Raw genomic sequence first — 26,590 nt, 5'->3', positions numbered from 1 at the left:
TTAGGGGGCTAGTTCAGTTCTCTGTGATTCTGGGGTTTGCCTTTTTCTTTTGAAGGTCTGCACATTTCTCTTGCGTGTTTTGGTACCTTTCTCATTTCCCAAGAATCCTCAAGGATTTAAAGACCACATCTGTAAAAAGTTTCAGCTAAGTGTTCACTCTCCTGTGGCCTGTCCTTCATTAGGGGCCCCTCTGCTCCCTGCCCACTGGTTAGGCCATTCCCCATGTAGGATAAAAGCACCCTAGGGGTTGGGAGTCTCTGTATGCCTCTGACATCTGTCAGCCTTCTAGAAACCTGCTATTAGAAGTGCATTTCAGAATTAGGAGAAAATGTGGAATGTTGCCTCTGGGTAAGAGGGACTTCTGGGGACATTTCTACTCTCAACTCAGACACCCTTCCATATGCCATGGAAAATTTACACTGTGTGTGTCTCTGCTAAAATACAAGTCAGGACCTTCTCCTCAGTGTTATTCATAATACTGAAAAACTAAGAGGACTGGTTAAACTGGACATGCCACATCACATAGCTGCTAAAAGGTAAGGGAAAATAGTAGGTGACCAGAGTGAGGATCCTAAACAGTGGTGGAATCTAGGCTTCAGTTCTTCCCCTTTGCTCTTCTGTATTTTCCACAATCATGTGCTAATTCCCATTGGCGAAGTCCCAACATTGAGGAAGGCAGTCCCCGTCACCTCCTGACTGTCCCTCACTGCCACCTTCTGAGGCCTTTAGCCTAAGGTGTGGTTCTAGCTTCTTCAGTACCCGTGACCCCGCAAGCTGCTCATTAAAGGGAAAGAACATTCTTTGCATGAACTTCAGCTCGCATCTGGTGTGATACGTGAACCCTGGGGTCCACTGCGCCGTGCTCACTTTTGCCTCCTTACTTCCCTCCGTCCCAGCCGTGGCCTCTCAGCCCAAGAGTAGTGGATGCTCGCAGGTCCCAGGGCTCTGACAGCCTCTTGTCCTCGTGTCTGTCTTCAGGTGGGGGGTGGGGAGACTTTAGAGGAGGGGCTGTACCTGGGGCAGTGCTCTCAATCCAGGGCACACCAGGACCACCCCCGCCCCGCCCCGCCCCCTCCCCGGGAAGCTCTGAAGCCTCACAGCCTGGGATCTGTGGGACTGAGTAACATGAACCTCTGGGGCAGGGCTGGGGCAGGAGCCGAGAACCAAGAAGGGAACAAAGAGGCCACCAAGAAGGGCCAGGGGCTGTAACCACAACAATAACTGTGACCAGAATTTATTGCGTGCCTTCCGCCCGTCCTGCAGCCCCACGACTGGCCTGACGGGGGCGCAGTCACACCGAGTGTGGGGAGATAGGTTCAGAGGTCCAGAGCCACAGCGAGGACATGGCAGAGCAAGAGCTGAACCCAGCCAGGGGAACACCTTTCACGGGAGGAGGAGACAGCTTCCTGAGGTGCTCTCTCCACTCCGAGAAGAGCTGGGTACTTCCTGTCTGCCTCCTGGGGTAAACGGAGAGGTGGTTTCCAAAGTGGGGCGGCCCTGGGTCTAAGCTCACATTCACAGCTGCTCTAAGGAGACTGGTCTTCTTTCTCCAGAAGGAAGGGTTTGGGGGTTTGCTTGTTACCCACAATGAAGGTGGCTCTAAGGGCGTTTCTTTAAGAAACCCTGGGGCTGCCCTGGGGACAGTGCCATCCCCAAGTGGCGGCTGTGGGCAGGAGGAGGCTCTTGCCATGGCAATGTCTGTGAGCCAGGTAAGCCTGGAGAACCGGGGGCCCAGGCCGGTGCACGGGGCAGTCCTCCTGGGCCTAGAGCAGGGGGACGCGGGAGGCCTCGCCCAGGCGCCGGGCCAGCTCGCCGGCCTGCTGCACCAGCATGTCCGTGGGTACAACCGACAGGTGGAGGGTCAGCAGCTCGTGGCACCTGACAGCCTCGGCCGGGTGGCCTTTGCTGTAATACCGAAGGAGCTCCCTGGGGAAGAGAGAGGGGGCAGGAGGACAGGATTCAGGAGGGAGCCAGGCCAGAGGCCTCTCCCAGCAACACACGGGCACAAGGCCACCTCACTGGGCTCTAGCACCAAGCTGGAAAGGACTTCCTTGCTCCTTGCTGACTCCCCATTTTTGAGGCTCAGCCCCAGGGCGCCATGGCCCACCCTCTGAAATCCCAACCCTGGATGGCAGGGCCCTAGCTATGGGGCCACAGAGCCAGCTAGGGAAGGTCCCAGGAGCCCAGAGAGGCAGCTGCAAATGCTGTCTCGGAGTGCAACAGAAGGGGACGAACCCCAAGAGCACCCCACTCTCTTCCTCTGAGTGCCCGGCTGTGAGGAGTTTCTAACAAGGGGGGCTGGGCTCAGGGTTGGGGGAGGCAAGAAAACACTCCTGAAGGAGGGGTTGCTCCCTCTGCTGAGACGGGCACTTATCATCTGTCATCTGTCCCCCTCTGTCCCCAGCAGCCCTCCGGGTTGGCATCACCTGTAGTAGTCTCCTCCCAGCATGCCGACGGGAGCTGAGTTATCAGATAGCACAGGTACCTCCATGATCTGGAGTTTGTGGCCCTGGGGGAGGAGGAGGAGCCTCTTGAGTCGGGAGGCAGTGGGCATGGTGGGAAGACCACGGGCCTGAGTCAGACACAGTGGGTCCGAGGCCCAACTCAGCCCTGCTTAGCAAGTCCTTGGTGTTGGGAAAATGCACTGACCTCTTTCTACCCTGTCTTATCTGTGAACTGAGGATAAGAATAAACAACCGAGAACATTAGACGTGATGAACATAAAGTTCCTGGGGTCATGCCGGGCACCATGGTGGTAGCTCTCATTCCCACCAACCAGTGGACCTGGCTCAGTGTGAAGGATGGCGACTGGGGAGGTGTCAGTAAGAGCAAAGTGTAACCAAAGGCCAGGTCTCTCTCTGAAAGGACTGGGAATCCCAGAGAAGGACATGCCGGGGAAGCGACTCAGGCTCTGCTGGGCTCCCACCGTGTGCCAGGTGTCGTCACGGGGTTCCTGCAGTCCTGTGCCCGCCGGGACGGTGAGGCCCGCCTATTACCCCATGAGGCCAACCACACACACAGAGAGCCTGTCTCTCCCTAGAGGCTGAGGTGATGCTCAGCCCCACGTCCTGGGCACCTCTGAGGAGGGCACAGAGCAAAGATGGGAGCCTGAAGGTCAGGAAGCCAAGCCTGGGTTCTGACGTCATCACTTAGGACCTCAGTGCCCTGGCCATGGTGTTTGATCTCAGGGCATCAATTCCTCCATCTGCAAAATGGGATTGGTGACACAAGTCCCAACCAACACATGGGTTGTATAGGTGTGAGGCTGTGAGAGCGGCGAGACCCCAACAGCCACACTGCACCATGGAAAGGGACGCCGCAACCTCAGGCTGAGGGAAAGAAGGGCGTGCTTCCAGGAGCAGAGACAGGGCATGTGAGGTGTGAGCAGCTTTGCCCTGGGCAGGTTGGTTAACTGCTCTCAGCCTCCGTTTATCTGTCTCAGCAATGGGAACAGGAAGCGAGGCTTTGTACCACAGAAAGTGTGGGCTGAGCATCCTTGCTCACGCGGGGCATGGTCTGTTCATGTGTCACCTGGATGCTTCTTGAACAACAGCGTGAGTTTTTCAGAGAACTGGGGGCAGGGGTCACAGAGCCTGAGTGCAAAGGTGGACCTGAGCTCTGGGTCCCAACCAGCTAGGCTTCGCTGTCAGTCCCACTGGTGACAAGAAGAGCTGGAGAGACAGACAGAACAGAATCCAGGAGAAAGGGAGAATTTCAGGGCTGCCCTGCCTGGGCCAGCCACACCCACCATGTCGTTCTCGAACCACAAGAAGTAGGAGCAGCAGAAATCCCCCTCGTGGAACAGCAGCGTGGTGTAGCCCTTCTGCAGGTATCTGCGCGCCAGCCGGATCAGAGACCAGACCTGGGGAGAGGGGACAGTGCTTGTCTCTGCGGTGGGGCTGGGCTCGGGCTCTCAAATCGCAGTGAAGAAAAGCACTTGGAGGAGGAGCTCCTGGAAAGCCAGGGCCCTCTCCTGCTCATCTTCCTCCTTGGTGCCCGGGCCCAGCCTTGGCTCAAGAGCAGGAGCTTAGTAATAAACAGATGATGGATGGATGGATGGACTACCTATCCCTCTCGTTACTGCAAGGACAAAATATACGTACCAACACTTTATGAATCTTTACTATATACACAAGCTATAAAGTAGCAAATTCATCTTTCAGGCCAGAGCAGAGCCAGGGACGCAAGCAGAGATGAGAGGGTGGCCACCTGGAACTCTCCTGAGGTCGAGGGCTCACACAGACTCCTCAGGGCTGAGGATCTCTGGCATGGCTCTATGCCAGGAAGGTGTTAGAAAAGTGTTTGAATGCACAGTGCCCTGGCCCTGGCACATCCTCTGCTCTGAGGTGAAGTCTGAACGGCGGCTCACCAAGGGCACCAATGGGAACACAGTGACCGAGGGTCAACGTGCCTCAGGTCCTCTCTGCGAGGCTCTCCTCCCTGATACATGGACTTCTGTCACTGCCTGTGAGCTGCCCAAGGGAAGTTGGCAGCAAGGGGCACCTCTGCCCCCACCCCCCACCTCCCGGGGCTGGCAAAGGCCTGCTGCACTCCAACCAAGACGCTTAGTGACAGGTGTACATGAGCCACTCCCAACCTGATCACACACAGCATCTAATTAAATGCAAACAAATAACATGGACTTGCTCTATTTTTCAGGAAAGCAATTCGACGTGTATCAATAACCTTAAAAACAATTCCTCCCACTTGACTTCATAATTCCATTTCTGGGAATCCATATTGAGAAAATAATCGGAGATGAGGACAAGGATAAACGCCTAGAGCTGCGTGCCCCAGAATTATTTATGACAGAGTCTGCCAACAATCTCAGTGTTCAACACTGGGCAAATGGCTAAGTACATGATGCTTCGTTCCCATGATGGACTGCTGTGGAGTTGATGAGAATCATGTTGATAAAGAATTAATGACATGAGGAAATGCACCAGATACAAAGTGAAGTAAAAATGTAGGAAACACACCGGCATATGCAGGATGACCTCAACTACAACAAACTGCACAGGAAAACCATGGAGAGAAATGTACCAAGATAAGTCCAACTACCCTGGAAGGAGATGAAGATGCTAGTGTGGACGGAACCAGGAAATGCTCAACCAACCCCAACTACATCTGGTGCCACGTGCTGTGCATCACCGTGTGTGCGCATCTGTAATCTATGCAGTAATTTCATGACGTTACTGGTGTTACGGTTCTCTTTTATAGAAGAGGCAACTGAAACTTAAGACTCCCTACCGCCCCAGGCCACACAACTAGTGAGGGGCAGAGCTGGGTCTCCAATGGGCTGTCAGTGACCTTATTTTCACCATTACCATACACTTTACTTGGATATATAAAATATACATATATAATATATAATAATGTAAAATATATGTAATATATATAATTTACAGTGACATAATATGTATAATATATGTATAAAATATAGCTTCTTATAAAGTGGCAGAGGCCTCCCCACCAAAAATACTAGTTTGCCATGAAGGTGAATCAAAGAAAATAAAAGGAGCCCTGGAGACTGTTTCCTCTGTAGAAACCTCCTACTTTTACATTCTGATACTCAAATCCATTAACCTGTGTGTCTTCTTTCTGTCTGACTGAACTCAACAAACCCTTACTGGGCCCTGGCCATTCCCTCCCTGGCCTCACTATCCAGACTCTATTGCTCCAGGAACATTAACACACCTGGGGAGGTGGCCCCACGTGCTGGCCGGGGCCCTAGGGTGACAAGGACAGGACCGTTCTCTTAGGAGCTACAAAGCTGGGTGCAGAGGTAGGAAGAATGCGGTAAGGGTTCCCATGGGGGTGCTCAGAGTTTCCCGGGGGCCCAAGGGCGGGGACTAGCCCTCCCAGGCAGGGGTCCAGGCACGCCTTGTCTGACATGCAGGGAGAGTGCCTGGGCTGGGCCAGGTTACCTTGGTTCTGACGAAGGTGGCCAGGGGCCCCCTGCCCAGCTCCGATGAAGTCCTTTCATTGCTGCTGAGGGAAGGGGCCACCATCTGACCAGTGGTGCGGTCCACGTAGATGAAATGCACCAGGCCTGGGAAGTCTTCCAGGAAGGTGAGGGGCTGAGTTAAGGTGCTTTTGAAGCCAGAATCAGGGAAGGAGCTCCTCCATCCACCTTGGCTTCCTTCAAGCCCCGCACCCCCCATAGGTTTCCTTTTCAGCCACCCTCCCAGGATACCCTCTTTCCCAGGTCTCACTTTCCCTTTGAACCCCCAACCCCGAGAAGGTCTAAGATGCAAGTACAATGGATCTCTGGCTCTGGCACATTTAATGCCAGGAATTCTGCTCCCAAGGAACACAGCAGGTTTATGTTTTACCACCCTCGTGCAGGATGAGTTTAAATGATAAAATGGTGAGGCCAGGGTGAGAGCAGAGTTACAGAGCTGATGAGTGAGCCTCACTGGCCGCCACCCACACGCCTCGCCATAATCCTCTTCATCTCTACACCTTATTTGAGCTGGAAGGTTCCATCTGAGAGGACGGGCAGTGGCTAGTGGCTGGCAAGGCCCTCTGTCACCCCTTCCACCTGCACGCTGAAGACCCAAGTCTCAGGAAATTTTAATACTGAAAAAGCTGCATCATATAAAGTTTCAGGGAAGACCACTATTTGATAAAACTAGTTCTCTAATAAAAGGGTAAGTCTTAGAGATGGCTTTTTAAACAGGGACCAATAAACACATTTACTGCAGACCTTCTCAGCGCCTTCACATTCCACTGTATTGTAGCATCTAAGAAGGGGGACATGGCCCCTCAAACCTACCCGACCCCAGGCCCCTGCCCCTCCTGGGAGACCCACTGCCACTTTGCTGGCTGGACAACACCTACACAGATGATCTCCATGAAATAATCCTGGGACACCAGAAATTCCTGAAATTCTAGCCTCGGAGGATTCCTACAGACAGGACGGTAACAGGACACTAAGTCCTCTCACTTTCTCAGGAAGCTGAGGTGTGAACTCCGTGCTCTCTTTCCCTAAAGCCGCCATCCTTCAAGTGAGTGGGAGAGGAAGCAGCAGCCTGAGGGGCCTTCATGGCCGGCCCAGGGCCAGGCATCAGGATATGACACCATGGTGACGTTCCTCCTGCTCTTCACCAGCAGGAAGTCCTTCCAGTCCGCCAGCTTCTCTCTGACAAGGGAGCAGAGGCAGCAGCGGGGTGAGGCGTGCCCGGCTCAAGGGGTCTGAGTACCCGGCTCACAGACCAAGGGGTCTCACCGCCACTTACTGCATGAGTGTCTGGACTTGGTCCTGCAGGTGCTGGGGCAGGTGGGGGCCCCCCCGGCCCGGGGCCGTGGACAGGAAGCTGAACCGATAGATAGCGCACAGCTGCCGCTTCACCTTCCTGCACGCCTGGAGCAGCCTGGGGGCCAGAGATGACTGTCACAGAGGGAAGGATCCTGAAGGGCACACCCAGGACAGCACCCTATCTCTGTGATCACCCTCCTCCTGGACTGATGGATGCGGCTGATGAACTACACCCTGGCCCTCCCTGAGCTGGGAGGCAGCTTCCATTTTCCCCCAACATGGGGCTCTAAGAAACTCAAATCTCCTCCAACCTTCTGGTTTATTTATGGAAAAACAAGGCGCAGTGACTTGTCCAAGGTCACACTGAGTCTGTGCTGAAGCTGGGTCTCTTGCTAGTGGTGTCGGGTCCTCAGGTCCTGCTCCTCAACCTCTGTCTTCTCTGCCCCCAGCCTCTCCTCAGCATCGTGGGGGTTGGACCCGCCCTCCCAGGACCCCCTCTGTCCTCAGAAGCACCTCCCTGAGCATCTCCCCCTGGGCCTGGAGGAAACCTGTCCCGTTGTCCAAACGATGCCCTCCTTGACCTCAGAGCCCACTACTCACTCCGAGGATGAGCCGGGCTCACTTTTGGAGAAGGCCTTGGTCTTGAACTCCAGCCAGGTTCTCTGTAAGCAGACAAGTGACAGGTGGCTTCCTGACAATGTTCCCACAGTGAGGTCCAGGGGAGCTCTGATGTTGGGCTCTAGAAGGCTCCCCATCTCCATGGCTTATTTAGGCCCAGCACACAGCTGCTGTCCACAGCCAGGCTGGGTCTCTGGCAGGGCCCCCAGCACCCTGCAGCCCACTGTACACCACGGTCTAGTCACTCAGCAGGCTTGTACTTAAAAAGCAGCTTCTGGGTTCGAGTCCCAGGCTCTTGGCCTCGCTGGCAGACACATAAACCATGTGCTGTCGGAGTGACAGGTCAGTGCCTCGAGGGTGGGATAGATGCAGGCAAGGGCGGGGGTGCTGATCCCCTTCAGGGATCTTTGCCTCCTGATACCTCACTGGGGCATGCCGGGCACCAAGAGACATGGGGCGCTGTGGACTGACGGCTTCAGTCACCTGCTCTGCCTCATCTAACCCCCTGCTTATTTTCAAACCAGTGCAAACTTCAGCCACAATGAATCTCAGTTCCTCAAACAGGCCCAAGCCCTGCCAGCTACATGAATGGCCTCAGATCTCAGCCCAGGGTTCTCCTCTGGCAAGTTCCCTCCTAGGCTCCTGCCTGGATTGCGCCTGGTTTCCTCCTCTTGTTCACGTACTGTCCCTGTGTCTGGGCCTCACGACCCCACCTGGGCTCTAAGCCCCCCATGGGTGGAACGGCCTCCCTGTGTCCTGCAGCCTGTGAGACCGGCCACGTGGTGAGGGGCACAGTGGGCAGACCACTGGTCATTACTGATCCCTCGAGCTGGGCTCTGGCTCCACTGCTCACCCATCCAGTAACTTTGGCTGAACCACCATCCGAGTCCCGCCCTGGTCTCCTCATCTGCAACATGGGAGCTGGAACCCATGTTCCTCCAAAGTCACACAAGAATGTTGAGGAAATCTCAAGCGCACTGCTGAGGTGGGGGGGATCAGGAACCCTCCCCTAGTCCTCTGGTGGGGGTGGGGCAGAGGCCGGCCCCCTCCCCTTGAGACTTGGCCCCTCAGGTGTGATGAGAACAGGCCCTGCCTCCCCTCCCCAAGGTGGCATGTCCGGGGCCTGCGTCTCACCTGAAGTTCTTGCCCACCTCGATTCTTGACAAACTTGTCCATCCTCTGGCGGAGGTCCGCCATGATGGGGTGGGACCGCAGGGTACTCCCGGCCTCTTGTCCCTCCTTTAGCTTCTTCTCCAATAGAGAAAACCCATCCAGCAGCTGGTGCAGGGCCAGGGCTAGGGGCGTGCTGGGGCACTGAGGGGAGAAGAGCAGGGCGGGGTGGACAGGGGCAGCCGTGGGGCAGGTTTCCAGGCCGGGATGGCCCCAGGGCAGGCGGGGGTGCTGATACCTTGGTCAGGAGCACCATGCTGATGCCTGGCCACAGGGGCAGGCAGTACATGGTGTGGGGTACCATGGGGCAGTAGTTGTCCTTCACGCTGGCATCCAGGAAAATCCTTCTGGGGCCGGAGGGTCCTGGGGAGTGAGGAATCAGCATCTGGAGGGTGCCTTCAGCCATCTGAGGAGGAAGAGGAACTGTCAGCGGGAGGGGAGGGGCAGTCGTCAGGCATCCTCCCCAGGCTGGGTACCCCCTGCAGCTGCCCACTTGGTCTCTCCCTCGGAACCTCGAGGGACAAACTCTTCCAGCCCCCAAAGTCGCAGTTCCTAAATGCTGGCCCTCTGCTGAGGTTCCCCTGGCAGCTCCCATCCTGCTGTCTGTCTGTCTCTCTCTCAGCATCTTCGAGGCCCTTCCGTGCAAAGTCAGGACTGGATGCCACACAGGGGTGGTGGGTAGTAAGAAAGGGGAAAAGGAAGAAAGGAAAGTGCGAAAAGCAGACAGGGTGGCGTGAGGGAGCAGAGTCTCCTCCCCAGCTTCGGGGTATAAAGCCTATTAACAGTTGATCATTTGACCACCTTCCAGACCTCCAAAAGTCATTCTAAGGGTGCAAGTGAGGGCTTCCAGGACTAAATGAGAAGACTCCAGCCTCATGAGGGCTCTGAGTAAGAGTCTTCAGTAGGCAAAAGTGGAAAATTAAGGGACTCATTAGGGATGCCACAAAAGCTTCTTTATAAGGAAGTCACAGTAGTCTTATGACGACAGCAAAGGACTGGATGCAATGCACTGGCTGTTCCAAGAATTTGCTAAATAAATAATAACATAACGTAGGCGATGCACTCTGAACAGTCTCGTTAAAAACCACATTGCCAAGGAGTGCCTCATCAATGGGAAAATGCTCAAAACAAAAAATAATAAAGAGCGTTAGGATCCAAACTGGGTAAAAGAAAAAATATGTATGTTGTGTGTGTGTGTGTATAAATACATTTATAAAGTCATAGGAAAGCCTAGAAGGAAACACTCCAAAAGTGTTTAACAATAGCTAACATCTGGGGTTAGGACTGAGTGATTTTTATTCCTTTTCCATATTTTACTTCTGTTTTCCCCAGTTTTTCTACAGTGAACATATTTACTCTCTTATTTAAAAAAAAAACCATTAAAAATTAACTTAGACTTTCACTCCCAAGAACAGTGAGGGTGGGGATCTCTCAGGAGTGGAGGCTGTGTGTCTAGGGGAGGGGGAGGGGGGAGGGAGAGGGGCACCCTCACCCACCACTCCTCACCCTACCCCCGGGCCCCACCTCTGAGCTGAGATCTGTCCCCTGCACTGGCTGGACCAGCCATGAGACAGCACCAGGAAGATCAGCATGGCTGGAGAGTCACCCCAGGAGAAGCCCTCGGAGTCCCCAGGGCCCACTGCAGCATTTCCGATCAGCTGGTACCCTGGTCAAGTGCCCTGGGCCCCCAGGAAAAAGTTACCTGGATGTGGGGAGAGTCAGTAGGTGGGGTGCCCTCATCCAGCCAGATCGTGCTACCTGCAGACAGACCGTAGGTAATAACAGAATGACAGAAACAGTGGGAAAATGTAAATACTGGCCCAACAGCCTGTCAGTAGGGGAGGATGGAAAAGAGGCCCTTCCCCACTGGCAGCTCACAGCACCTCACTGGGCAGAGCACCTCAGCGTGAACTGGAGAGCCTTCCCCTTCTCATTCTACCCCAAGTTGGCGCGTGCAGGGCAAGCTCCCTCCATGGTACCACAGCTAGGGCAGCCTGGGCTGGGGAAGAGAGGCATCCCTGCTCGCACCCGCCCCCCCCAAGCTGGCTGCTGGGCACGAGCTCCTGTCCCTGTACCTCGCAGTGGTCGGGGCAGGTCCCTCAGACCCCTCCTCAGCCCCCAATCCCCTCCTTGTTTCTGTCCTCCCTACCCCTTCGAGCCCCTTCCTGGCTCTAACAGCGCCTCCTCACTCTTCACTGGGAGGCAGCACAAACTGTGTACAGTTCCCCGTTCATTTAGTCAATCAGCAAACTTTTACTGAAGCACCGACTGTGTGCTGGGACCTGAACTAGATTTCCTTTCCTAGACAGCTCACAAAAACTACTGAACCAAGTATACATTTGAAATATTATAGCTTTGTACTAATAGTGTTCTCTTGTATATTTCACTGCAAATAACCATCATTTATAATCACGTTTCTTGGGGAAAGCCCGACTTAGAATGGATGAAAGCGACTCAAGCCATTTGTAAGCTGTGAGTTCTGTGCACTGTGGCACAGGAATTATTTACAGCTTTGAGGCATGAAAAAACTAACCACTGAGAGAAAGGGGTCGGGAGGGAGGAACAAGGGGAGGAAGCAGTGAGAAGAAAACGGAACTTCAGCCGTCACCCCAGAGTAGCTCTTTCTGATGTGTTTGGGCTCTTGGCAAGCTTACAGAACCCAGGGGAGCTGTGACCTTGGCCCTGGAGAAGTGGACAAGCAGAGATGAGCTGGCACGTGGTCTCAGAGGTCCCAGGCTCCTTTTTTGTTTTGTTAATAATATTTCAAACATTTTTGGGTTTTTTTATTGTTTATCCACATACTTTGGAAGTAAAGTATAAACTATACCGATTGAATACTGATATTTTAAACCACTGTGCTGGAAATGAACTTACTTACTTAGGTGATTACTTATTAACTACAAAAAGGGAAGAGAAGGCAGTGAGAGCACACACATGTGAGCTGAACTTTTAAATGAAATCAACCTGTCATAAGAAGTTTTATGGATCACTGAAGTGGCCTCAATAGTCCTTGAATTCTAGCTGGAGCTGGCAAGACAGACAGAGGGGCTGCAGCAGACAGTGTCCTGGGCTCTAGGAATGTGGGTGTCTGTGCCTGGGCTCTTACAGGGTGTTGGGATCCACTGACCCCTAACACAGATTCCCAGGACTACCAGCTGGCACCCACCTCCTCCCCCTCACCGTCCAGGATCCCTCCTCCACTCTAGGTCTCACCTGAACTCTGCTCCCCGGGGGAAGGAGCTGGTGTGAAGTACTCCTCAGTGGGGGAGAAGCTGTCTGTCTCCTGGGAGGGAGAAGGGGCACGTGGGCTGAGGGCTGAGGGAGGCTCTCCCAGGAGGCTCAGTCCTGGACCCTGCTCTCCGAGGAGAGGCAGACCTTCCCCTCCTTTCCCCTCCCCGCGGTACACAGCACTTACGGTCCCCGCAGAATTCCTGGTTGGGTCTGTAGAACAAGAGCTCCAGGCCTGCTGCACGGGGATGCTCTGGCTGCGGTGGAGCCTCCGTGGGGAAGGCTGTGACAGACAGGACAGGCCCGCGGATGCTGGTTAAAGCTGCCTGACTGGCTTGTCCTCCTCCCAGCGCTTCACGGCACAGCCCTTGGGGGGCTCGCCAGCCCCTGTGCCCACTGAGCAGCCCTGAGTGTGTGCCCTCACTTCCCAGGGATGTTTCAGTTCTAGTCTGTCTCCAGAACCACAGAAATTCTACAAAGTCCAACAGACTGGCACCCAAATCACTGCCACACTGCCACGGATGAGGAGGATGGTGTGGCAACCATGCTGGCCAGCACTTACTGAGTGTTTCACTATACCCCAGGCACCGCTGGGCTCCAAGTAAACTGCCACCTTGATTCCTCGTGACAACCCTGAGATGTAGATGCCACAGTTATCCCATTGCACAGATGAGGGAGTTGAGGCTCCGATGGGGTGAGTACTTGCACAGCAAGTAGCTAAGTGGCGGAGCTGGGACTACGTGACTCCAGAAACCTGCACTTTTAACCCACTAATCCATCTGCCTTCTAGAATTCCCCTTACACCTGAGAGCAGCTAGAAAAGTCACGCCTAACCACACGTTCAGGACTGAGACTCAGAAACCAGTCTCCCCAGCTGCCTGCCCAGCGCTCTCCAGACTGGCCATCCGAGTCGCCTTTCTGGTGGCCTCCCACTGCCCAGAGAGCTGCCCCGAGAGAGACCTGGGGGTCGCTGTCCTCCGCCGTGCTCTTGCTGGGGTAGAGATCCTGCACCAGTAGGATGAGGGCCAGGAGGTCGGCTGGGCGCAGGGAGCTGGCGCTGTGGCTATGGAGAGGACAGGCAGCCGGTCAGCATGTGCCCACTTGCCCCTGCCCGCAGGTGGCAGTGGATGGCAGCAGGCAGGTAAGGGGGTCTGGGGCAGGGTCCCTGCCCTCCACAGTTTATAAACATGCCAGCTGACTTTATCCTCTTCTGAGAAAGACATGGAACATACAAAATTAATGAACTCATTCATTTTTAAAAATAAAACTTGGTTGTGTTGAAAAAACAAACAACAATGACCAGTGGGAAACCACCAGGGACCAGAACGGCATATCAGGAAACCGTAAGTTCAGACTCTGAGACAGTATTCCAGGAAGGAATAATTCAGAGAGGGGAGTGAACCAAGGGGGATGAAGAATTAAGAATCTAAGAATCAACGCTTCTTGGAAGTGACGGGTCTGGAAGGTTTCCCTGGCCCAGGAGGTGGTGCTTTTCAGGAAGGGGTCAGAAGAAAGGGTGAACGTGAGGGTCCTGGGGCTCACCTGGAATAGAAAGCCAGCAGCTTGGAGTGCACAAGCAGGAAGGCGTGCAGGGCCTCCTCGCCAGCCCGCCCGGGGCTGGAGTTGACAGCCTGGATGACGTGCCGCTCCAGTGCCTCGATGCACAGCTCACAGAGCTGAGGGTGGATCAGCCGCTCCACAGCCTGGGCACGTGGGCAGGGGGATGGAAGCACTGTCACCCCAATTCCTCCTGTCCCAGCCAAAGTCTAGTGATACATTCACTTGGGCCACGGTGAGCGCATACCATGTGCCAGACGCCTGGGAGCAGGGAGGCTCAGACCAACACAGGCTGTGCCCTTGAGGGGCTCAGTCTGTACCAGTGTATCAAGCTCCTGGGGGGGGTCTACATCTGCCGGGGGCTGATTCCCCTGACACTCACTTACAGCTCATTCTCCTGTACATCTGACTGTTAATGGTGAGCTCACATTTGTTTGCTCTTCATCTGTCCTCTGAATCAATGACTTTCAACATGTAGTTCCCAGACCAGCATAACCAGCATCACCTGGGAACTTGTTCAAAATGCAAATTATAGAGCCTCCCACACTCAATGCCTACAGTGACTGAGAAAAGTGAAGCCCAGGAACCTATCTAACAAGTCCTCTAGATGATTCTGATGCATACAAAGAGGAGAACCACTGATCTACAGAGAATCTGTGTTTGTCTAAAACAGGGAGCAAGAGGGGTGCTACTGACGACCAGCTTACTCCTCAGATCTGCACTTAAGGAGGAGGCTGAGGCTCAGCTCCCCTGTCACTGCTGGCCCGAGGCGTAGTTCGCTGGTTGTAGGTTGGTACCACCATTTGCACTCAGGCAATCTTGACTTTAGTGCTGCTTACTTTTTACTACTTTCTACTCTAGTTTCAGCTCAATATAATTTGGGGGAAGGGATCAGAGGCAAGGGAGCTAACATCAGAAATTTCCATAATTTGTTGAGAGCCCAAAAACTGCACTAAGAAGTCTTTTTTACCCAAAGTCTAGCCATGTTATTGTAGGGAGGCCCATTAGAGTGTCTAACGCACCATGAAGCCAAAAAGGGCTACCCTCTGAATGCATGAGCCTGGGGGGCTGCCAGTGCCCTCCCTCACTGGGGTGGGGACAGATGTCAAAGCAAGGTCTCAACGCTGCCCGGCCCCCGCGGCCTGAGGACTCCTGCACCCAGCAGTCACCTCTATGGCGAAGCACTGCTCCTGGTCCCGCAGGTGGCTGTAGGTCCATAGCAGGCTCTGGAAGCGCTCCCACACCTGCATACGCTGCTCCAAGTCCGGGGGCCGCAGCCTGGGGCAGAGCAAGGGAGACCCACAGAAAAGTGGTGTCCCCAGCTTCAAGCAAAGGAGCAGTCTGAGCTCACTGTCAGAGCTGGGCAAGCTCCTGTGACAAACACCTGGGGGAACCCCCACAGCACACCTGGGGGGCCACACAGCACACCTGAGGGGAGTCACACAGCACACCTGGGGGGGGAGTCACACAGCACACCTGGGGGGGGAGTCACACAGTACACCTGGGGGGGGAGTCACACAGCACACCTGGGGGGGGGTCACACAGCACACCTGGGGGGAGTCACACAGCACCCCTGGGGGGAGTCATACAGCACACCTGGGGGGAGTCATACAGCATACCTGGGGGGGCCACAGAGCACACCTGGGGGGAGTCACACAGCACACCTGGGGGGCCACACAGCACACCTGAGGGGAGTCACACAGCACACCTGGGGGGCCACACAGCACACCTGGGGGGAGTCACACAGCACACCTGGGGGGGGTCACACAGCACACCTGGGGGGAGTCACACAGCACCCCTGGGGGGTCACACAGCACACCTGGGGGGAGTCACACAGCACACCTGGGGGGGGGCCACAGAGCACACCTGGGGGGAGTCACACAGCACACCTGGGGGGCCACACAGCACACCTGGGGGGAGTCACACAGCACACCTGGGGGGAGTCACACAGCACACCTGGGGGAGTCACAGAGCACACCTGGGGGGGTCACAGAGCACACCTGGGGGGGTCACACAGCACACCTGGGGGGGAGTCACACAGCACACCTGGGGGGGCCACACAGCACACCTGGGGGGAGTCACACAACACACCTGGGGGGAGTCACACAGCACACCTGGGGGGGTCACACAACACACCTGGGGGGGTCACACAGCACACCTGGGGGGGAGTCACACAGCACACCTGTGGGGAGTCACACAGCACACCTGGGGGAGTCACACAGCACACCTGGGGGGGCCACACAGCACACCTGGGGGGAGTCACACAGCACACCTGGGGGGAGTCACACAGCACACCTGGGGCGGCCACACAGCACACCTGGGGGGAGTCACACAACACACCTGGGGGGAGTCACACAGCACACCTGGGGGGGGTCACACAACACACCTGGGGGGGGTCACACAACACACCTGGGGGGGAGTCACACAGCACACCTGTGGGGAGTCACACAGCACACCTGGGGGAGTCACACAGCACACCTGGGGGGGCCACACAGCACACCTGGGGGGAGTCACACAGCACACCTGGGGGGACCACACAGCACACCTGAGGGGAGTCACACAGCACACCTGGGGGGGCCACACAGCACACCTCGGGGGAGAGTCACACAGCACACCTGTGGGGAGTCACACAGCACACCTGGGGGGAGTCACACAGCACACCTGGGGAGGCGAGTCACACAATATACCTGGGGCACCCACACAACACACCTGGGGGAGGCACACAGCACAACCGGGGGACCCACACACAGAGGGGGTGCATCTGGCTGCGCTCTTGCCATGGAGCAGAGTGGGACAGGGGTGGAACCAGGAGGCAGGTGCCTGAGCAACTTGCCTCACTTCTCAGCCTCTTGCTCACACATACACGACAAGCGCCAGCTAGAGAGAACCAAGAAGGCACCAGGAAGGACCAGGGGCAGAGTGGGACCAGCAGCTTCACCAAGGCCTCGAGAGGGGCTCAGCACAGCACCCGAGGACTCACTCCTTTCGGATGAGCTGGCCGTCCACAGTCACCAGCCCGAAGTGCACCTCGAACAGGTACTTGAGCACGCACAGCTTCTGCCGCAGGTCCCCTTCGCCCTCTGTGCGGTCTCCATTGATGGCGATGAACAGGCATTCTCCAAACTGCAGGCACAGAAATCAGCTGATGTCAGCCAGCCCCAGGGGACGGACGGGAGAGGGGGCGGGGGATGGTCAGATCCCAGGGGATTTTGCTAAGATGTAGCGTCTACCTTCTAGAGGAGTCTGAGGTTCAAGATAAGGAAGAGGCATGTGGACTGTCCGAGGAGCCAACGGGCAGAGGAACATGGGCCCCAGGGTGGCACGCTCACCAGGTGAAGGACATACAGGTAGTTGCCATTTTCCGTCGAGAAGCAGGTGTATGTGTCTGAGAGCTTCTCCAGCATGGTCACGGAGGAGATGATGACCGGCGCCAGGAGGGTGCTGAGCTGGTCCTCCAGGGCGGGAGGCTGCAAGCGGGGGCCAAGAACAACACTGCTCAGGGGGCCAGACACTGGGGCTGAAGGAACGGACAAGACCCAGAACTTGACGTCAAGGGCTCCACAGGAGCCTGTCACTGTCCTGACAGGGAGACCCTGCCCCAAATCTTGGGTCAGGAAGACTGGGAAAGGTCAGGCAGCTAATTGCATTGTTCAGGCCTTAACTCTGGAAGGAAAGGTAAGGAATTAGGCCACGCTTCCATAGAGGAAGCCGACTCTAAGAAAGTTTGACATATGCACCAAAGTCCAGGCCCCTTGTCGCAGTAAGTCTCCTTTAGGGAAAGTATCCTAAGGAAAACAATCAGAAATGGGGCAGAGATACAGGCGCAAAAATGCTCCCTGCAGCAGCATTTATAGCAGAAGAAACTGGAGAGAATGTAATGTCCAGTACCAGGGACAGAGTTAAATACACAGCAGTACATCTGAATGATGGAGGATACAAAGCACTGAAAACATCAGAGCGCTTCAGTGACGTGCAAAATTCCTATGATACAGCATAATGTTTTTAAAAAAAGGTTGTGAATGCTCTATACGTTCAAATGCACAGAAAAAACAAAGTATTGAAAAATATTAAAAAATTCAACATCATTAAAGTGATTGCTTCTGAACAGGAGGATCAGGAACGATTTCTCCCCCTAGTTTTTATATCTTTCTGTACTTTCCTAGTTCGGTGACAAGCATGCCTTTACTTTTATAATCTCTTCCCTCACCTGTTCTCCCTGCCTTCCAAATAAAGAACAAAACAAACAGACAAAACCAAAAAGAAACTGGACAGATGTGCTGAAGATCTGTGAATGAAAATGGGATAATGTCAGGGCGAATGGTAATAAGTCAAGTTCTTGACACAAGAATGAACAGGTACAAGGGCACAGCTGACCTTCCTCGTGCTGATCTCAGGAGCCTTGACTGAAACAGGGAGGAAGCAGAATCCTAGTTTTAACTTGGATACAAGGAGCTGAGTAAGACCTGGCCTTGAAAAGAAAAACAGGCAAGCAGCCAGGGGTACTGTGCAGCACTTGAAATATGAGGGGGCTATGGCACATGGGGTGTAATTTCCTCCCACAGACTCGACATTTGGGAACCCAGGCCTGTGTCCACACTGTAGGGGCTGCCAGTCACCTTCAACAGGTCCCAGCTCAGGTGGCTCCTCTCCTGACCATCCCCAGGCCCACCCCACCCCAGCCTGCTCCATCCCACACTCTGGTTTAAAAAAAACCCAGGTGTTTATTTGCTATCTGGTTCATCTTTATCCTCTAAATTCTGTGAATGCAGGGTCATGTTGCTACATTCACCGCTTTGGCCCCGAGAGGCTGGCAAATAGTGGATTCTCGATTAGTATTTGTTGAATAAATATCCCTTCACATAGGCAAACGCTGGTTGAATTATTCATGTACCATAATTTTCTGGAACTGTCATGAATCAATTACATTAATAGAAATGTGACTTAAAAACCTAGATGGTGTACAGTAACTCATTTTAAAAGTAGTAGCTTTCACTAGGTGTACAGGTGTGACAAGAATTCTTTTGTTCCGTGGCGTGGGGGGGGAGGGAATGATAATCTTTGATGTAGCTAGGGTGTAAAGAGAATTTTCCTGTATTATTGATACGTGGTGTGGTTATAAAGTGGTACAATATCTTTGAATGGCTTTTGAATCAATGATTCTTTTTTAGGAATTTATCCTAAGGAAATAATGAGATGTGGGATAAAATTCAAGCACAAATGTTCCCAACAGCAATAGCTATAGCAAACTAGAAGCAATATACATGTCAAGTACTGAGGAAATGGCTAAATAAATGATGCTATATTTATTCATATACTGAATATAATGTTTCCATTAAGATTTATGCTTTTGACAATATTTAACAAAATGGAATAATGCTTTTGTTATAATGGCAAGTGAAAAAAACCCAGGAATTAAAACTGTAAGTGTGGTATGATCTCAACTATTTGTAAAAGATAAAGACCCAAAGAAAATATATTGAAGAGCTAATAGCTTGAGGTAGAAGAATTATGGGTCATTTAAAAACTATTTCTCTGTTACTTCCCAAATTTCCTACAATTAAGTCATGTTATTTATAGGACGAGGGAAAAAAAGTGTTGTATCCAAGAGAAATAAAACTTTGAAGACTTTTTTTCTTTATGCTAGTCATTTAGGAACTGAGAAATCAGGAATTTGTTCCTTTCTGAGGTTTTTATTAAAGAGGAAGAGAAACACTATCAAATCGTTTGCCTCTTAGATTTTTAGACTATATTGATACAATGGTTTAAGAACTAAAATACTTAAAAATTCTTAATTTAAAAATTATGTATATTGACTACTAAAAAATAAAGGAGCCTAACAGATAGACCTGTTTTCAGCTTAAATAAAATCACTTAAATGTCTATGATCTCTGATACATCGTATTATTCTTAAAGAGTATCAGTGATGTTGCAGTAAATTAACTTGCTGACATGGCATTGGTTCAGCTGATGACCAGGCCCGCTGGACCAGGAAGGACAGAGAGGCAACCAGTCTGTGTGGCTGCATAAATGCAAGGACTCTCTACTGGATCCTCAATAAAAAAGTGTTCAATCCAAAATTAATCTGGAAAACATTTCAAAATAAATTATTCCTTTAGAATGTACAGCAGAACTTATCTAAGTGAAAAGGACAACTATCTTTGAGTTGTCACATTAAAGTGCTAAACTGGATATCTATATGCAAAGAAATAAACTTCAATCTATACACTACATACAAAAATTCAAAGTGGATCATCAGACCTAATATAAAACCTTAAACTAGAAAACTTCCAGGAGAAAATATGGGGAAAATTCTTTGTGATCTTGGGTTGGGCAAAGGTTTCTTGGATATGACACCAAAAGTATGATCCATAAAAGCAAAAAGTGGATAACATGGAGTTATCATATTAAAAATATCTGTTTTGAAAGATATTGTGCAGTAGATACGAAGACAAGACACAGACTGGAAGAAAATATCTGCACAACATGTAGCTACTAAAGGATATATCCATAATATCTAGAAAACTTTCAAAACTCGGTAAGGATAATAAGAAACAATCAATGCAAAAAAAAAAAATAGGCCAAAGACCTGAAGAGACACTTCATTAATGACGATATAAAGATGGAAAATAAGCACATGACAAGATGCTCAAAATCTCATGGGGTGAGGGTGGGTCACGGCCCTCCAGAGCATCAAGGGCTCATCTCTGAGGATGTGTGGGTGTGAGAGGCGCCAGGACACACGCAGCCTTGTTCACCCCTCCGGCTGGGCCAGGGCAGGTGGGCAGGCTCCCCCGCCTCCTGATAGTGCTGTGCTATTCCGTCCTGTCTGACCCTCCTACCCTGCACTCACCTTTTCTCCCTCATTCTCTGTCTGTCCAAACTTCAGGCGTAGACTCTCTTCAAACTCCTCATCTGTCCAGTAGAAGAGGACCTCCGCACCCTCTGTGGCCACCAAGACGCACTTCATCTGCCAAGGAGAAGCAAGGTCAAGGTCACCTCCAGCCCCATACCCACAGACTCAGCCTGAGTAACGAAAAAAATTATAACCTCAGCAAACACCTACTGGACTTTACTGTGTGCCAGGCACTACCATGAGGGCCTTCCTGGTGTTACTTCACAGCACCCTCACAGCAAAGCAGGAGTCTTCAGTTACTCCTATTTTTAACTCAGCAGTGGCCACAGGACTGGAAAAGGTCAGTTTTCATTCCAATCCCAAAGAAAGGCAATGCCAAAAATGCTCAAACCACCACACAATTGCACTCATCTCACACGCTAGTGAAGTAATGCTCAGAATTCTCCAAGCTGGGCTTCAGCAATATGTGAACCGTAAACTTCCAGATGTTCAAGCTGGTTTTAGGAAAGGCAGAGGAACCAGAGATCCAGGATCCAACATCCACTGGATCATCGAAAAAGCAAGAGAGTTCCAGAAAAACATCTATTTCTGCTTTATTGACTATGTCAACGCCTTTGACTATGTGGATCACAACAAACTGTGGAAAATTCTGAAAGAGATAGGAGTACCAGACCACCTGACCTGCCTCTTGAGAAACCTGTATGCAGGTCAGGAAGCAACAGTTAGAACTGGACATGGAACAACAGACTGGTTCCAAGTAGGAAAAGGAGTACGTCAAGGCTGTATATTGTCACCCTGCTTATTTAACTTATATGCAGAATACATCATGAGAAACGCTGGGCTGGAGGAAGCACAAGCTGGAATCAAGATTGCTGGGAGAAATATCAATAACCTCAGATATGCAGATGACACCACCCTTATGGCAGAAAGTGAAGAAGAACTCAAGAGCCTCTTGATGAAAGTGAGAGAGGAGAGTGAAAAAGTTGGCTTAAAGCTCAACATTCATTCAGAAACTAACATCATGGCATCTGGTCCCATCACTTCATGGCAAATAGATAGGGAAACAATGGAAACAGTGGCTGACTTTATTTTTTTGGGCTCCAAAATCACTGCAGATGGTGATTGCAGCCATGAAATTAAAAGATGCTTACTCCTTGGAAGGAAAGTTATGACCAACCTAGACACCATATTAAAAAGCAGAGACATTACTTTGTCAACAAAGGTCCGTCTAGTCAAGGCTATGGTTTTTCCAGTGGTCACTGAGAGTTGGACTGTAAAGAAAGCTGAGCACCGAAGAACTGATGCTTTTGAACTGTGGTGTTGGAGAAGACTCTTGAGAGTCCCTTGGACTGCAAGGAGCTCCAACCAGTCCAACCTAAAGGAGATCAGTCCTGGGTGTTCATTGGAAGGACTGATATTAACGCTGAAAGCCCAATACTTTGGCCACCTGAAGAGCTGAAAAGACCCTGATGCTGGGAAAGATTGAGGGCAGGAAGAGAAGGGGACGACAGAGGATGAGATGGTTAGACAGCATCACCGACTCAATGGACATGAGTTTGGATAAACTCCGGGAGTTGGTGATGGACAGGGAGGCCTGGTGTGCTGTGGTTCATGGGGTTGCAAAGAGTCAGACACGACTGAGCGACTGAACTGAACTGAACTGAATGCCAAGGCTGGGCTGTTTCCTGTGTTATCCAGGCTCTCTAAACACAGCATCAGACACACTACCAGCCTACAGGGGCCAAGGGTAAAGAAGGACCCAGCTCATGATCTGGACATGGGGTCAACTGCACAGGGAGGCAGGCAGTCATGGCCTGGTCTGGAACACTGGGCAGCTAGTGCACCTCCCTTTGGGAGGTCCAGTACTTCTACTCAAGTCAAAAACAACTCAAGAGTATCAGCTCCAAAGCCCAGAGGCAGTGGGTTCAGTATTACTGGAGTTTCAATCACAAGTTCCTCCTGCCCTGGTGGACACAGAGGCTGTGTGACCTTGGCCACAGTTCTTCTCACCCTTGCTTAGCTGCTACTTCCTCAGCCACCTCCACCAGTATCCCCTGCCCTTTCAGACCTCCTTTCCCATCACCCACACAGGTACCCTCTCTGCAACACACAATGCTTGATTATGTAAAATGTGTTTTCTTATTCACCACGGTAGATCCACAGCTTCCTACTCTTGGCCTTGGCCCCCTGAGGTACAGCAAGACATTGGCCTTCTCAACTCCTGGGGCAGCCTGACCAAGTCTGGTGAAGCCAGAGCTCTCGGGCCAGCTGCTTGCCGCAGGCAGGGGCTTCAGACCTTCTCTTGTACCTCAGCATGTCACACGGACACGAGCACATTACACGTGTGGTGAGACATGACAGCGATGAGGAAGCCCTGCTCTTAACTCTTCCATGGTTGGACGTCCAGTTTCCTCAGAAGGACCATTGTGTCTCGAGGTCTCAGACTCAATTATACTCTTCAGGATCCCCTAGGTGACCAGCTTGGTGGTACTTACTGAGTACCTCCCTAATCTCCAATTGGATTATCAACTTTAACTCAGAGCACCTAGCTTCATAGTGTTTCCAGCACAATGAAAAACAGAGACTATAGCCTACTCCCATGGAATTGCTATACACAAAGCAGATACCAGGAAAGCAGTGGAGCATGAGAGGAAAGGTTGCTGCATGAGGGCAGGTAGGCCTGGAAGAGGCTGCCCTGGGACTCTCAGGTGAGCCTGGCAAAGTTCAGGACTCGAGGGGCTGGCCTGATGGGAAGGGAGTGCGTGGGTTGGAGAACAGTTGGCTGTAGAATGAAGTCTATGAACAACAGAGAGTCCTCGTAGGCTGGTAAGGGTGTGTCGTGGATGGATGGGGTCAAGGTTATGGAAGCCAGCTTTCCTGGTGTGGGGTAATGTGGGTCGACTCTTTGCTGAAGGCCAGAGGAGGAAGGGGCTGATTCAGGAGGTGTAGCTTAGAGGTTTGGTAGGCAGTGATGGGGTTTCCCAGGTGGCTCAGTGGTAAAGAATCCACCTGCCAATGGAGGAGAGGTGGGTTCGATCCCTGGGTCAGGAAGATCCCCTGGAGATAGAAAAGACAACCCATTCCAGTATTCTTGCCTGGGAAATCCCATGGACAGAGGAGCCTGGTGGGCTACAGTCCATGGGGTCGCAAAAGAGTTGGACATGACTTAGCAACTAAACAACAACAACAGGCTGTGATGATCACCTAGATGCCAGGGAGGAAGAACAGAACAGGCAAAGGTGACATGAGGATGCAGAGCTGGGGTAGACAGGGGATGGGGCTGAGAGCTCTGCAGAGCCTGAGAGAGCTCAGTCCTCTGCCTGCCTCACCCTGTCCACCTCCCATAGTCTGAGTAGCCCCAGGGTGGGTGCCGCCTGCCTCCATCTCAGGCAGATCACCTACTGTGGCAAGGAGCACAGCAGAGCTTCCTGACAGCTGAAGGCTCAGAAAGGGCTGCAGCAGACAGACTCGGTGACCAGCTCATGGAGAGCAGCATAGCATTCCACGACCTGCTTAAAATGGGGGTGGGGTGGGGGCGGAAGGGGGAGTGCGCTGGTGCGTAAGAGTAAGCAGAGGCTCTCATTTCAACTGCTGCTCATTCCGGGGAGTAGACAAGATGGTGGAGGACTGAGTGGTCAAAGGTCTCTCTCTGGCTCTTGGGCAGTCTGCTCAGAACACACTCCCCACTGCCAGGAGGTGTCCCAGTGCTCCGCATACTGCTCACCCCTGCCTTCCCACAATGGAGAACATCGACCTGGCAAGCACAGTCCTTTGGACATAGCAGGTGGCCACAAACAGTAATTCTCACCTACTGTTTCCTCCTGAGCACTCTCACTTCCCTGTGGGTCAATCTGAGCGATGGTGTGGTCAGCAAGCCTACCCTGAGCAGCCCCAGGGAGCCTGCTATGAGTGACTATTGGGAAACAGCACAGTGCATCCCAGAGAGACAGAGATGCAGTCCTGGAAGACAGGAGGTATCCCAGGATGATGCAACGAATGGCAGTAAACCAAGACAACAGGCATGTGGGACCTGGTTCTAGTTCTGGCTTTGCCAAGGCATTTATACCTCTCTGGGCTCAACCTCTGGCTCCATTTCCCTCCAGGGTTCTAGTGAGTCAGGGAGCAACCAGGCAGTCACATCCTTAGCAAACTACTTTCTTACAGAGGTGTGTGCTCAATTATGTCCTACTCTTTGCAACCCTATGGATTGTAGCCCACCAGGCTCCTCTTTCCCATGCAGGAACACTGGAGTGGGTTGCCATTTCCTTCTCCAAGGGATCTTTCCCACCCAGTGATTGAACCCACATCTCCTGTGTCTCCTGCACCGGCAGGCAGATTCTTTACCACTGTGCCACCTGGGAAGCTCTTCTTACACACAGAGGTGGGGTGGGGCTGTCACTATTCTTATTTCCCAGCTCCTCTCCTTAAAAACAGGGTGAAGGGTGAACTAAACTAGTTCCAGAACCACTCATATTTTGATGATAAAAAGCAGGAACAATATAAAGCTTCAGCTTAATCAGGAAGCCAAACATTGTAAGCAAACAAAAGGCAAGGAAGGATTGTTAAGGGCTCAGTATCTTGGGCAACATGAGACTTAACTACTACATCACCGGCATGACTGACCTTAACGCCATCTTCCCAGAAAAATGGAAATGCTCTTTAGTGGACGTTAAGTTCTACTTTTATTTCAAAAGGTCTGTTGGAATGAGAACCTCACTGGTGTTATTTTGTGGTTTCCCTGCTCTCTGCTCTAAGGAGGGTACACAGGACTTAGTAGAGCTTTAGAGGGAGCCCGGGCAACTTGGGGAACCTCTCCGCCCCTTCTCTCCTCCCGCCCCCCCCAACACTCATTTTCACCATTCTCCCTGTAAACTGCCCCTATGACCGCCGCCCCTGAAGGGCCGGAGGACGCAGGAGTAGGACCTGCCCACTGGCAGCCTTCCTGTTTGCCCTGCACTTTACAGTTTATGTAGCAGTTTCACCCCCCAATTCCCCGAACGTCCGAGTGGCAACCGCCCCACTTCGTAGCTGCAGAAACTTTGGCTACCAGAAGTGAAGCGACCCGCCCACGTTCCCACGCCGGGTGGGTAAGGCTGGCGGTGGGGGCTCCTTTACTTCCAGGAGGGCCGCGCCGGGGTCCCGGAGAAAGCCCCGCCGCCTACCGAGGCCCTCGGCCTGTGCGTAACGAGTCGTAGCCAAACTTACCAGCCTGCCAGCAGTCCGCGCCGCGCTTCCGGGTGTGGCCACGTGACCGCCCACGTGACCGCCTGGGGACGGATTGGAAGCTCGCTCCGCCCCTGCCTGGCTTAGGCTTCTGCCTGCCGCCGTGCAATTTGCTCCCGCTAGGTAACAGGGACCCTCTGAGCCCTGACTGTGACCCTCACTTCCTGCGGGACAGTGGCTACGGCCCTCCGGTCAACGAGGAGGGCGCCCGGGCCCACAGTGTGGGGGCTTCCCCTGCAGCCGTCAGAGGCCCCTGCTGCATCGGGCACTGCGCTGGGCCCCGCCACCTGCCTAAGCGCAAGCCACTCCCCACCTAAGTTCTGGGAACGTCCCTATTTTACAGAAGCAAAAACTGAGGCCCAGAGAGAAGAAATCACTTGTTGAGGGCAGAGTTAGGATCAGAACGCAGGTCTCCTGGCTCCCCGCTGGTCTCTCCTCACCCTCTGACTTTTTTTTTTTTTTTTTTTTTGCTGAACCACAGTTCTAGGGTGAGAGCTGCTTTTCTGTGACTGCTTTCCTGGGTTCCTTGGAAGAGACACAATCTGCAGAAGGACCCAGTTACCCTCAGAGTTCCAACACTAGACTTTCTTTATAAGGGTTCTCAATCCTTTTTGGGGATGGGGTGCACATTAGGGTCTTTGTTTTGAACCTGTGTTTGCTAGAGTCTCTTAAAATTGTGT

At 52.6% G+C, this 26,590-nt stretch overlaps 1 protein-coding gene across 9 annotated transcripts; it reads right to left on the bottom strand.

The window, feature by feature from the left end:
- Positions 1-1,218: 1,218 nt before the first annotated feature.
- On the bottom strand, positions 1,219-25,928 carry HPS1 (HPS1 biogenesis of lysosomal organelles complex 3 subunit 1). 9 transcript variants are annotated; one of them, XM_081573578.1, is made up of 19 exons: positions 25,735-25,928; positions 20,685-20,801; positions 17,164-17,301; positions 16,815-16,957; positions 15,004-15,112; positions 13,820-13,980; positions 13,238-13,340; positions 12,465-12,560; positions 12,263-12,332; positions 10,752-10,807; positions 9,288-9,455; positions 9,014-9,193; positions 7,862-7,923; positions 7,242-7,376; positions 7,084-7,144; positions 5,928-6,080; positions 3,749-3,862; positions 2,427-2,509; positions 1,219-1,926 (listed from the first exon to the last, which is right to left on the bottom strand). In XM_081573578.1, exons 2-19 carry the CDS (start codon positions 20,799-20,801, stop codon positions 1,764-1,766), a joined length of 2,112 nt encoding a protein of 703 aa, XP_081429704.1. In that variant the 5' UTR covers positions 25,735-25,928; the 3' UTR covers positions 1,219-1,763. The 9 variants fall into 9 exon arrangements, with proteins under 9 accessions (XP_081429704.1, XP_081429706.1, XP_081429705.1 ...); XM_081573580.1 differs by having other exon boundaries at positions 25,803-25,928; XM_081573579.1 differs by having other exon boundaries at positions 25,850-25,928.
- Between the last annotated feature and the right edge of the window lie 662 nt (positions 25,929-26,590).

This window comes from Giraffa tippelskirchi, chromosome 2 (assembly GCF_054371585.1).
Source record: "Giraffa tippelskirchi isolate mGirTip1 chromosome 2, T2T-mGirTip1v1.2.pri, whole genome shotgun sequence".
Lineage (NCBI taxonomy): Eukaryota > Metazoa > Chordata > Mammalia > Artiodactyla > Giraffidae > Giraffa > Giraffa tippelskirchi.
The sequence above is the reverse complement of the archived record's forward strand: the minus strand, read 5'-3'. Positions and strand labels throughout refer to the sequence as shown.

Excerpts from the sequence above, each read along its gene's own strand:
- HPS1 (XM_081573578.1), bottom strand. The coding sequence starts at position 20,801 with ATGAAGTGCGTCTTGGTGGCCACAGAGGGTGCGGAGGTCCTCTTCTAC. Across the intron at positions 13,341-13,819 it reads CTGCTGGCTTTCTATTCCAG|CCACAGCGCCAGCTCCCTGC; the intron begins GTGAGCCCCAGG and ends TCCTCTCCATAG. Across the intron at positions 12,561-13,237 it reads CGGAGGACAGCGACCCCCAG|CCTTCCCCACGGAGGCTCCA; the intron begins GTCTCTCTCGGG and ends TGTCTGTCACAG.